Source organism: Pseudophryne corroboree, chromosome 8 (assembly GCF_028390025.1).
Source record: "Pseudophryne corroboree isolate aPseCor3 chromosome 8, aPseCor3.hap2, whole genome shotgun sequence".
NCBI lineage: Eukaryota > Metazoa > Chordata > Amphibia > Anura > Myobatrachidae > Pseudophryne > Pseudophryne corroboree.
Window position 1 is genome coordinate 404,598,945 of NC_086451.1, and position 12,958 is coordinate 404,611,902.

Here is a 12,958-nt window from a genome sequence, read left to right on the forward strand (position 1 = left end):
TTGGAGATTTTATATATATATATATATATATATATATATAGGCTAAAGGCAATCTCCTTCTTTATAGCAAAGATATATTTTTGCTAAAGTGTACACACTATTTTTCTGGGGAACATCAAGCAGAAATTACTTTTAAACAAATTGGACAGGGGATGCAAATATACAGGAAGCTGTAGAACAGTGAGAGCAAAGAAGATATAATACAGTATACAGACAGGCCAAGTTGTTAGAAATATACTCAGTGTAACATGTTTTAGAAAACAAAACAACATCACAATAATCTGATTGTGTTGTATATTTTTTTATTTATCAAGTTATTCAGCTTTTGATGTAAATGTGCTCATGACATTTGAAACAGAAATTTTGTTGTTATAGTGTTAAGAACTTCATTATTCTTGACTAAATACTTCTCTACCCCTTCCTCTATAAATTTGAAGTGGTTTAACTGGAGTGAGTACAGGGAAGAGATGAGTCATTCAACATTATACAGCATTCCAGTTGACCTTTCTGTCCTATGTTCTCCTCATTCAGATTCTTGATAACTTTGTCTAATATCTAATCCAGTGGTTCCCAAAGTTTTTGTAATCATGGCGCCCTAGAATATAAGTATTTTTTTCACGGCACCCCTAGGCCAAAAGTTTCTTAATGAGAAATTTTTAAATAAATATTAAATTACAGTAAATTGTATTTATATGTTATCCTTAGGTTCAATTATGCAGTGAGGGACAAGATTTTCTTCTGTTTGTCCACATAATTTATGATTGGCAGCCACCAGCACTGGTTTTACCTATTACATTGACCATAAATAATTTGAGCTGGTCCTGGATGACCAATCCAAGGCACCCCTGCAAGTGCCCTGAGGCATCCAAGGGTGCCATGGTATACAGTTTGAGAACCACTTATTTAATCTTATGGTCAGTTTTACATTTCTGTCTCATTCACCTTTCTTGGGCTTCGTCCTTCTATGTAAACAACTAGCTGGCTACCCTATTGTTTCCCCTTTTCCCTTTATTTTTTGTATTCCAATTTACTCTTAATAATTTTAATACAAATGTAATGTTTAAAAAAAAAAAGAACTTCATTATTATTCATATAAATTCATTGTTATTTGTTTGTGTTGTGCTGTTTATAACCTTTGTGTCACTGGATGTAATTTACGGTAACACTTGATCAGCGAGGGACAACAGACATCTCATAGGGCCTAGGTCGGGAACCATTGGTCTTTGGTTCTGCAGTTATGCTTATGTTATTGTTGTCCACTGTGGTTTTCAATGCAAATTTTTGCAGAATAGTGGTGAGGAAGAGGAAAAGTTCCATACGCGCCAGACCCTCCCCCATACACATGCGTTTTCCTAGTAAGACAAAAATAAATATTGGTTGTAATACAGACTCAGATGAGATAAATGGTTCATACTTCAATTATTGAAAAGTAGAGTTTTAGGATTATTTTATAAAACTGTAAAAGGTCTGTTCTGTACAAATGTCTATATGGTACTCTCTGTATATTACTTGCTTTTCTAATGTAGAGTAAAAAGTAAACAATGCATAACAACTGGACAGCGATGTACAATAAGTATAGAATTTGTTTTGCTTTAATAAGCATTAAATCTTTGAAACAGCATCTTTGAGCCCAAAAGCACACATGGGTAGTTTGCAGGCCCTTGACCCCACTCTTTTCAGGGAGCTTCAGTCTAGCCCACCCCTACTTCCTGTACTCTCTCTGTATCCAACCCCAGCTTTCTTCCACACTCTAGCCCCTCCTCTTGCTTCTTTTGGCTGCACTATTTACATACTAATGAAGGTACTCAGAAGTTCCCAAGCTGTATTGGTGCCCCCTACCCAAACTGTGCCTCTTCCCCCTTTTCCATATGTCCTTCTGCCCTCTTAGCAAATCTCAAACATGGTGAGCAATGCATTTTTGCTCCATTTTTCTTATTAATAGTGACATGTTATATTATATATAAAATTATAATATAATATTTTGTTTATTTGTTTTATATATATATATATATATATATATATGAGACAACATAAGTATAGCCGTAATATACTCACACTTCAACTAGTTAACTCAAATAATATAAAGTACAACATGTTTGTACCTGCAGAAAATGGCATGAATGCATCATTCTTCTTAAAGCCACCATTCTCATCAAGAAAGTGTCCCGGATCAAACTTGTTTGGGTTCTTGAACTGTTTGGGGTCTTTCAGGACAGAGGTCAGCACTGGAAACACCAAGGTACCCTAAAGGTATATGTTTTTTTAGTACATTTAAAAAAAATACAGAAACCATGAACATCATTTAGAGGTTTAGATTTGCATGAAATACAGAAACCATGAATATACTACAAAGATGTTGTAGCCATTTTAGAACATCAGTTAAAAGGAGTATTCCTCCTACCCATGAAGGATCCAAGTGAAGCAGCCATTTTAGGCACACTCCATTTAATTGCACAGAACAGGCAATGCTTGCTATTGATGACACAATGGAGGAGGTAAAAATACTATGGGTATATTTTTTTTTTTTTAAATTCATTACTAAAATCATGTGGAAATGTTTTTTTTACACACTATTTTCATGTTATTTTAGTATCACTTAAATGTATAAAAGCACTTTTGGAGTTTTCATAAATACCTCTTCCAGGCCCTTCAAATTGCATATTATTTGTTAGTAGATTGCATTTGCCATGCTTTTGATGGGAAAGGTAATCTGGTCAAATTTACTAATGTTAACGTGTAAAAAAAATACAGAAGGGAGCCTTGAAATAATATCACCATTTTCAGATGGCATTATTCACGCTTCTCACCATTTCCCCTAATTCTGTCCTACACTACCTGCATGCTGACAGGCAGAGTAGAGCCCAGAGTCAGCATCTGTGATCAACCTCTGAGTTTAAATAGACCACAGGCTGATCACAAAGTAAGAAAATAGGTGTAGAATTTACAATAAATAGAAATAAGTATCACTTCCCAGTGACTAGTGATCTGTGAGCTCCTTTTGTGACCCGTTCAGCTGATCTGTGCAGTCAACTGAGGTGCAGTAAAAGTGGCTGTCAGGCACTTTCTGTTGACTCCACAGTGCACAGACCAGCTGACCGGATCATAGAGGGAGATCACTGATCACTGGTCCCTGGGTACAGGTAAGCTTATTTATATGTATTTATTTCTATTGTACACCTATTTTATTTGTGCATGTACATGATTTTCTATCAGACACACTGGCTGTATGCACCGTCTGCATACTCTGCACTGCCTACGGGACATGTGCAGAGTGTGTTTCTACAAGTACAGGCTTTCACTTTGGCACAATCATGACGCGGACACAAAGGATTGAGAAGAAAGGGGATAGCGAAGGTCATGTAGGGAATCTACGATGCAGATTAAGAAGAGACATGCAAAGCAGTTAGTTTTTTGTACATAGAGGTCCATGGTAAAATTGATTAACATAGATGCTATTCAATTATCCAACCATTTCTTCACATTGTCTCTGGCAAAACTACCTTTGGAATATGATATCCCCTGAATGTTGTGTCTTTACTGGTTCCATGAGCCAGTCCCGCAGGGACAATATCAGCAAATCTCTGGATCTCATGTATAACAGCGTCTGTGTACGGCATCTTAATCCTGTCCTCCACTGATGGAAAGCGATCTCTGCCTATTACATTGTCTATTTCCTTGTGGATCTTCTCTGAAATATACAATATCACATTTATGAAACAATGAAAAGACTTTCATTTATGATTAATATTTATCTTTTTTTTTATTTTTTATAAAGCATCAGGAACAAAACACATATGAATTAAATTGAAAATATTCCAAACTGTCAGTAGCATACAGATATCTGCAATTACCATTTTGTATTTCAATGACATTGTCAAACAAAATAATGGGTAAACCACATGATCTGATGGACCTTGAACATGGATTGTTGTCACTCGCAGCATCGATGCAAGCATGAGCTACACTGGTGAATTGTTAAAGGATGACAGTTGTTAAAGTATACACATAGTTGACCAGCAGCCCCGAATGTTGCATCCCACTACCTGTGTTCTTGTCCTGGCCGCAACCAAGCTCCTAAGAGGGTGTATGGACATAATTGGCCCTGTATTTGCAAAAATAGTTCAGTGCTCCCTGCAGACTGGAATTTTTCCTGAACCCTAAAAGGTCACAATTGTTAGACCTCGTCTTAAAAAAACCTAAGTTAGATCCTGACTTCTGGACCAACTACAGACCAGTATCAAACCTTACTTTTCTAAGAAAGGTTATTGAGAAAGTGGTTGCAAATCAACTAAGAAACCCACCTGACAACCCATAAAATTTATGATCTTTCCCAACCAGGATTAAGGAGAAGAAATAGCACTGAAATACCCCTGGTGTGTTTGTTTAAATAATCTTCTGATGGCAAGAGACAGAGGTGAAAGTTTCATCTTAATCCTTCTGGATCTCTCTGAAGCCTTTGATACCATGGACCATTTGATTCTGATTAAGCGTCTGAAAAATTGCTGTGGACTGAATGGCGCAGTCCTTAGCTGGTTCAAATAATTTCTCACTGGCAGGTCACAGAGAGTTTCGTCTGGAGTCCACTCAACATCACCAGTGCCACTGCCATGTCATGTTGCACAAGGTTCTATATGATCCCCCATGCTATTTGTAGCATAGATACTACCACTGGGTGAAATAATCAGATGCCATGGCCTGGTCTACAAATGCTATGCAGATGATACCCAACTGTACCTGTCCTTTGCTCCGGGTACTGAGAGCCCAATAACAACCTTAAATGGCTGTCTAGCTGAGCTCCAGGAGTGGATTGTTGGCTGTGACTGAATCCAGATAAAACAGAGGTCATTATGATAGGACCGACCCATCAAAGGACAAGCCTGCAGCATAGCCAACTAACTGGACTTACGCTCAAGGATTCAGAATTACAAACCACTAATCATGTGTGGAATCTTGGTGTTGTCCTGCATGGTGGCTTGACACTTAAACATCAGATATCAGCCACAATCAAATCCTTACTCTTTCACCTGAGGAACATAGCTAGAATCAAGCAATTCATTCCTTCTGAAGATCTGCCAGAATTTATACATGCATTTTGTATCATCTCGATCAGACTACTGCAATGCCCTCTACCTTGGTCTCCCAGCAAAAGAATTGCAGCGCTTATAGCTGGTACAAAATGCAGCTGCGAGGCTGTTAAATAAATAAATAAATAAATATTAATTATATGTTTTCAGTCTCTGCTTCTCTGCTTCATCACAAGAGACCGACAAAGGCAAAGATTAGGATGTCCTGAAGAATAAGACCCAGTACAGGTATTTTTTTATACAGTAGCAAGAACGTTTATAATAGTGTATTGCCCACGTAGGCCAATGTAATTGGTAATTTTTTATATTTTTGTAGAATACCAGACATTTCTATAGAATTTCCCACTATGGGTGTTATCCAATTAGCTGTGGGAATAACCGCATTTACTGTATTCCTCCAGGGCTATCTATTTAGCCCCATACCTCAGCATGTATTGGGTATTATGCCTCGTATGTCGCAGAATTTCAGATAAGCAGCCTCAGGAGACATGTTTCTGGCCGATAACACTTGGGATCAGGAACTTATCATCCAATAATGGGTGATTTACTGCACGGTAAAAACTGTCTGTAATTGGATAACCTAGTAGTATTATCAGGCATAAGAGCCAATTTTTACCATGAGGTAAATCACAGCATGTAATAGGATACCGCACTATGGGGGTCATTCTGAGTTGATCGCTCGCTAGCTAATTTTAGCAGCTGTGCAAACGCATAGTCACCGCCCACGGGGGAGTGTATTTTTGCTTTGCAAGTGTGCAAACGCGTGTGCAGCTGAGTGGGACGAAAAAAATTTGTTCAGTTTCAGAGTAACTCTGGACTTATTTAGCCCTTGCGATCACTTCAGTCTTTTTGGTGCCAGAATTGACATCAGACATCCGCCCTGCAAACACCTAGACACGCCTGCATTTTCCAAAAAACTCCCAGAAAACGGTCAGTTGACACCCATAAATGCCCTCTTTTTGTCAATCACCTTGCGTTCGGCTGTGCGAATGGATTCTAAAACGGGCTGTAATTGGATAACCTAAAAGTATTATCAGGCTTAAGAGCCAATTTTCTCAGGCAGGGTCCACAGGTTATCCACAGGATAACAGTGGGATATGATGAAGCGATTGCGGATTTGCACCAATCAGTCAAAGCTTTCCGGCATCACAGCATGCAATGGGCCCGTCCATATATCCCCGCTTCCCGGCTCAGGCAAAGCAGTTTTTTTGTTTGGTGCGGCAGGAGCCGGACCATGGTCAGAGGGCTGCTGGTTTGTTAGCAGTCCCAAGCTTTCTTATTTTATTTTTATAGTCTTACTATTTTTTGAGTGATTTTTCTAAACAGCGTCTTATACGCATATTGGAAAGAGTCACTCAAACAACTCTCTACAGGGTTGCGAAAACACTTATCCACGAGTACAGTGCTATTTCAGCTGGCGTCTGTGTCAGATATACTAGCAGGTCCATCAGACGTCACCAGGCTGTGGCCAGAGCATGGGAAGAAGGTAAAGCATCCGTTCCGCGTAGCATGCATGGAGTACGGACACAGCCACATTGTTTTGGGAGGAGACTACCAAACAGTAGGTGACGCGCAGCCACCATGGGTGCTCCATCGCTAGGCCTTAGGGATCATAGGCACCAGGAATAGCATGAGGCCGTGATCCCAAGGGTTGGAGTCAGATGCTCTCCTGGTCGCCCCTCCCCCCGGTTCATGACCAGTTTCCACCGAGTCTCCCGCCATGAACTGTTTCCTCGCTTCTGTCTCAGACGCTACCAGCTACACTGGGACACGAGGTGACCCAGTCGCAGCATAGATGGCTGTGTGACCAGGGCGTCTGTGTTCACTGATTGCTACCACGAGGGAACCCGGTCGCAGCATAGGTGCAGTGCCGTAACTAGACATTTTAGCGCTGTGTGCAAGAAACAGCATCGGCGCCCCCCCATACTTAAAACAGGGCCAGGACCAAAAATATAGGGGCGTGGCTACATGGGGAAGTGGCGTGGCCACAAAATAATATCAATTCATATTACGCTGCACAGGGGTCTCCATTATTCAAATTACACCTAACAGTAGTGCCCCTGTCACACATTACATCAGGTTAAGCCCCCTTTTACACATTACAGCAGGTAGAGCCCCTTTAATGTGTAGAGCCCCTTTAATGGGCTCTACACATTTACTGATTACACTGAAAGATATGAAAGATATTGTTCATATTTTTCAGTGTGTATGCACCAACGATGAATGATGTGCGGCCCTGTGCTCATTCATCGTTGGTGCCGACTCGTCTACCCCTCCCCTCTTTCCACCGCTGGGTCGGCCGGCGGGCACCTCGGCGGTCAGTGTGTATGGGCCTTTACACATTACGGCAGGTGGAAGCCCGGTTGACACATTACGGCAGTCAGATTCCCCATTTACACATTCAGCTGTTAGAGCCCCCTTTCACACAGTATGGTAGGCAGAGCTACTTTTAGACACTATGGTGTACTGTATATATAACCCACCCTTTCCCTGAAATATCCTGCGTTTGCCCACCTTCCCCCCTCTCCCATGCTGTGCTGATGTTACGGTTATATTATGTCCTGAACAGGAGCCGGATATCAACTTCCACGGGCACTGCAGCACAGATCAATTCTGCACAGTCGCCCGGCGCTGCTTTAAGGGTCCTGCGGGTGGGGGGCAATTTTAACCATAAGACGGGGTTTCCGCACTGCTGCACTATAAACCAGGGCCAGATTAAGCCTTAGGTAGGCCCAGAGCACTTGAGACAGGGGGCACTCCCCTCTTGTCAGTACTGGACAACAAGATGGAATAAATTGCTCTTTACATGCTACAGAGCAGTGCTTTGTGGCCTTGCCTCTGCATTATCCACACATTATATATATATATATATATGAAACGAAATAGAGGAGATGGGGAAGATTCATATGTGTATAGAATCTAACTGGTTCGCAAGCATAAGGAACCTCGTTGGTCAGCAGCTTGAACCTGACACTCTGTATGATTATACAGAGACTTGGCTGTCAGCACTGCACCACTGGAGGGTCTACCACGTGTTCTAAATTGGTTAGACATTATACCCATTTGAATTGCCTTCACTCCTGAGTCTCTGAGTGTCAGGTTCAAGCTGCTGACCGACGAGGTTCCTTATGCTTGCGAACCAGTTAGATTCTATACACATATGAATCTTCCCCATATTCGAATATCTGAATGTCAGACTCAAGCTGATGATATATGAGGTATGGTCCTCGCTGTATCAATCAAGTCCCATTGAAATATTGAAACGTTGTTCATACATCTTTGAATGACCTTTTATGTGCTGACAATATGTTCTGAAATGAAGAGATTTTACCCCTGATGAAGTCTTGGAACAAGACGAAACGCGTTGGGTTATTTATCTATCTATTATCTGATGTTACCTCCGAATCTACAATAAGGAGAAGGAGGAAATCGTAGTGATATATCTACGCTTTTTCCTCATCACTACAAACTGATTGTTCAAATTGTGCGACAAATGTAAATGTATCAACTCTGTATACTTATGAACATTTGTGTCGGGTTTATATGTTGTTTTAATACATTTTTATGTTAGTATTTGTTATCTGACGTAATTTATCCGGAGAGTACTGTAAGGGTCCGTTTTTAGGTAGGGCGTTGATATAACTCCCTTGGCGCCATCTCCTCTATTTCGTTTCATATTTTCACACATTTAGTTCCTCCTAACAGGGAACTTAGAGGATACAGGCAGCCATATAATTAATTAATTTTAGTGTTTTATTTGAAATAGCGCAGTGGGAGAGTAATTCTTGTCATATATATATATATATATATAATCTATCTAGCTGGACTATACATAAACTTTGCTCCATATATATAATATTTATAATCCAGGTGTGGATAACGCAGAAGCAAGGCCACACAGCACTGCTCTGTAGCATGTAGTAAAAAGCTATTTGACGAAAAGGTCAGCAACTCTGCCCCGCAGCACTAGCAATTGTCTGCACTCATTCCTCCCCACGCCGCCGGGACGTAGCAGCGGCTGGCACTCTGGACCCCCACCTGGCAGGTCATCACACCCCAAACTCAGAGAACACTCACCCACATACACCAGGGAGAGAGAGTGGTAGCCGGCAGAAAACCAGAGACAGCGGCACTTTGGAGAAGCGAAGCTGCTCTCTGGGGACTTCATCGGGAAGGTCTGTCCGGCTTCCAACAGCGGGGGCCATGTCTGTGCAACTCTGTCCCCCCGGCTCTGCTACAAGCTCCTGCTTGGGAGGGGAGGAGGCGGAGACGATCGCGCGGCTCAGTGTGGGGCGGGGAGGCGGGCATTTCTTGCAGCTTTCCGTTAGAGATGAGCGCCTGAAATTTTTCGGGTTTTGTGTTTTGGTTTTGGGTTCGGTTCCGCGGCCGTGTTTTGGGTTCGAACGCGTTTTGGCAAAACCTCACCGAATTATTTTTGTCGGATTCGGGTGTGTTTTGGATTCGGGTGTTTTTTTCCAAAAACACTAAAAAACAGCTTAAATCATAGAATTTGGGGGTCATTTTGATCCCAAAGTATTATTAACCTCAAAAACCATAATTTACACTCATTTTCAGTCTATTCTGAATACCTCACACCACACAATATTATTTTTAGTCCTAAAATTTGCACCGAGGTCGCTGTGTGAGTAAGATAAGCGACCCTAGTGGCCGACACAAACACCGGGCCCATCTAGGAGTGGCACTGCAGTGTCACGCAGGATGTCCCTTCCAAAAAACCCTCCCCAAACAGCACATGACGCAAAGAAAAAAAGAGGCGCAATGAGGTAGCTGTGTGAGTAAGATTAGCGACCCTAGTGGCCGACACAAACACCGGGCCCATCTAGGAGTGGCACTGCAGTGTCACGCAGGATGGCCCTTCCAAAAAACCCTCCCCAAACAGCACATGACGCAAAGAAAAAAAGAGGCGCAATGAGGTAGCTGACTGTGTGAGTAAGATTAGCGACCCTAGTGGCCGACACAAACACCGGGCACATCTAGGAGTGGCACTGCAGTGTCACGCAGGATGTCCCTTCCAAAAAACCCTCCCCAAACAGCACATGACGCAAAGAAAAAAAGAGGCGCAATGAGGTAGCTGTGTGAGTAAGATTAGCGACCCTAGTGGCCGACACAAACACCGGGCCCATCTAGGAGTGGCACTGCAGTGTCACGCAGGATGTCCCTTCCAAAAAACCCTCCCCAATCAGCACATGATGCAAAGAAAAAGAAAAGAAAAAAGAGGTGCAAGATGGAATTATCCTTGGGCCCTCCCACCCACCCTTATGTTGTATAAACAAAACAGGACATGCACACTTTAACCAACCCATCATTTCAGTGACAGGGTCTGCCACACAACTGTGACTGATATGACGGGTTGGTTTGGACCCCCCCCAAAAAAGAAGCAATTAATCTCTCCTTGCACAAACTGGCTCTACAGAGGCAAGATGTCCACCTCATCTTCACCCTCCGATATATCACCGTGTACATCCCCCTCCTCACAGATTATCAATTCGTCCCCACTGGAATCCACCATCTCAGCTCCCTGTGTACTTTGTGGAGGCAATTGCTGCTGGTCAATGTCTCCGCGGAGGAATTGATTATAATTCATTTTAATGAACATCATCTTCTCCACATTTTCTGGATGTAACCTCGTACGCCGATTGCTGACAAGGTGAGCGGCGGCACTAAACACTCTTTCGGAGTACACACTTGTGGGAGGGCAACTTAGGTAGAATAAAGCCAGTTTGTGCAAGGGCCTCCAAATTGCCTCTTTTTCCTGCCAGTATAAGTACGGACTGTGTGACGTGCCTACTTGGATGCGGTCACTCATATAATCCTCCACCATTCTATCAATGTTGAGAGAATCATATGCAGTGACAGTAGACGACATGTCCGTAATCGTTGTCAGGTCCTTCAGTCCGGACCAGATGTCAGCATCAGCAGTCGCTCCAGACTGCCCTGCATCACCGCCAGCGGGTGGGCTCGGAATTCTGAGCCTTTTCCTCGCACCCCCAGTTGCGGGAGAATGTGAAGGAGGAGATGTTGACAGGTCGCGTTCCGCTTGACTTGACAATTTTGTCACCAGCAGGTCTTTCAACCCCAGCAGACCTGTGTCTGCCGGAAAGAGAGATCCAAGGTAGGCTTTAAATCTAGGATCGAGCACGGTGGCCAAAATGTAGTGCTCTGATTTCAACAGATTGACCACCCGTGAATCCTTGTTAAGCGAATTAAGGGCTGCATCCACAAGTCCCACATGCCTAGCGGAATCGCTCCGTGTTAGCTCCTTCTTCAATGCCTCCAGCTTCTTCTGCAAAAGCCTGATGAGGGGAATGACCTGACTCAGGCTGGCAGTGTCTGAACTGACTTCACGTGTGGCAAGTTCAAAGGGCATCAGAACCTTGCACAACGTTGAAATCATTCTCCACTGCACTTGAGACAGGTGCATTCCATCTCCTATATCGTGCTCAATTGTATAGGCTTGAATGGCCTTTTGCTGCTCCTCCAACCTCTGAAGCATATAGAGGGTTGAATTCCACCTCGTTACCACTTCTTGCTTCAGATGATGGCAGGGCAGGTTCAGTAGTTTTTGGTGGTGCTCCAGTCTTCTGTACGTGGTGCCTGTACGCCGAAAGTGTCCCGCAATTCTTCTGGCCACCGACAGCATCTCTTGCACACCCCTGTCGTTTTTTAAAAAATTCTGCACCACCAAATTCAAGGTATGTGCAAAACATGGGACGTGCTGGAATTTGCCCATATTTAATGCACACACAATATTGCTGGCGTTGTCCGATGCCACAAATCCACAGGAGAGTCCAATTGGGGTAAGCCATTCCGCGATGATCTTCCTCAGTTGCCGTAAGAGGTTTTCAGCTGTGTGCGTATTCTGGAAAGCGGTGATACAAAGCGTAGCCTGCCTAGGAAAGAGTTGGCGTTTGCGAGATGCTGCTACTGGTGCCGCCGCTGCTGTTCTTGCGGCGGGAGTCCATACATCTACCCAGTGGGCTGTCACAGTCATATAGTCCTGACCCTGCCCTGCTCCACTTGTCCACATGTCCGTGGTTAAGTGGACATTGGGTACAACTGCATTTTTTAGGACACTGGTGAGTCTTTTTCTGACGTCCGTGTACATTCTCGGTATCGCCTGCCTAGAGAAGTGGAACCTAGATGGTATTTGGTAACGGGGGCACACTGCCTCAATAAATTGTCTAGTTCCCTGTGAACTAACGGCGGATACCGGACGCACGTCTAACACCAACATAGTTGTCAAGGACTCAGTTATCCGCTTTGCAGTAGGATGACTGCTGTGATATTTCATCTTCCTCGCAAAGGACTGTTGAACAGTCAATTGCTTACTGGAAGTAGTACAAGTGGGCTTACGACTTCCCCTCTGGGATGACCATCGACTCCCAGCGGCAACAACAGCAGCGCCAGCAGCAGTAGGCGTTACACGCAAGGATGCATCGGAGGAATCCCAGGCAGGAGAGGACTCGTCAGACTTGCCAGTGACATGGCCTGCAGGACTATTGGCATTCCTGGGGAAGGAGGAAATTGACACTGAGGGAGTTGGTGGGGTGGTTTGCGTGAGCTTGGTTACAAGAGGAAGGGATTTACTGGTCAGTGGACTGCTTCCGCTGTCACCCAAAGTTTTTGAACTTGTCACTGACTTATTATGAATGCGCTGCAGGTGACGTATAAGGGAGGATGTTCCGAGGTGGTTAACGTCCTTACCCCTACTTATTACAGCTTGACAAAGGGAACACACGGCTTGACACCTGTTGTCCGCATTTCTGGTGAAATACCTCCACACCGAAGAGCTGATTTTTTTGGTATTTTCACCTGGCATGTCAACGGCCATATTCCTCCCACGGACAACAGGT

At 43.4% G+C, this 12,958-nt stretch overlaps 1 protein-coding gene across 3 annotated transcripts in view; it reads right to left on the reverse strand.

The window, feature by feature from the left end:
• Nucleotides 1-282: 282 nt before the first annotated feature.
• Nucleotides 283-12,958, reverse strand: part of LOC134949323 (cytochrome P450 2H2-like) — a 67,119-nt gene continuing 54,443 nt past the window's right edge. For all 3 annotated transcript variants that reach the window (XM_063937818.1, XM_063937819.1, XM_063937820.1), the window contains exons 7-9: nt 3,501-3,688; nt 2,103-2,244; nt 283-1,352 (exon numbers count right to left, since the gene is read on the reverse strand). In XM_063937818.1, the coding sequence (XP_063793888.1) occupies nt 1,171-1,352; nt 2,103-2,244; nt 3,501-3,688 (512 nt within the window). In that variant the 3' untranslated portion in view covers nt 283-1,170. The remainder of the gene's footprint in view (nt 1,353-2,102; nt 2,245-3,500; nt 3,689-12,958) is intronic.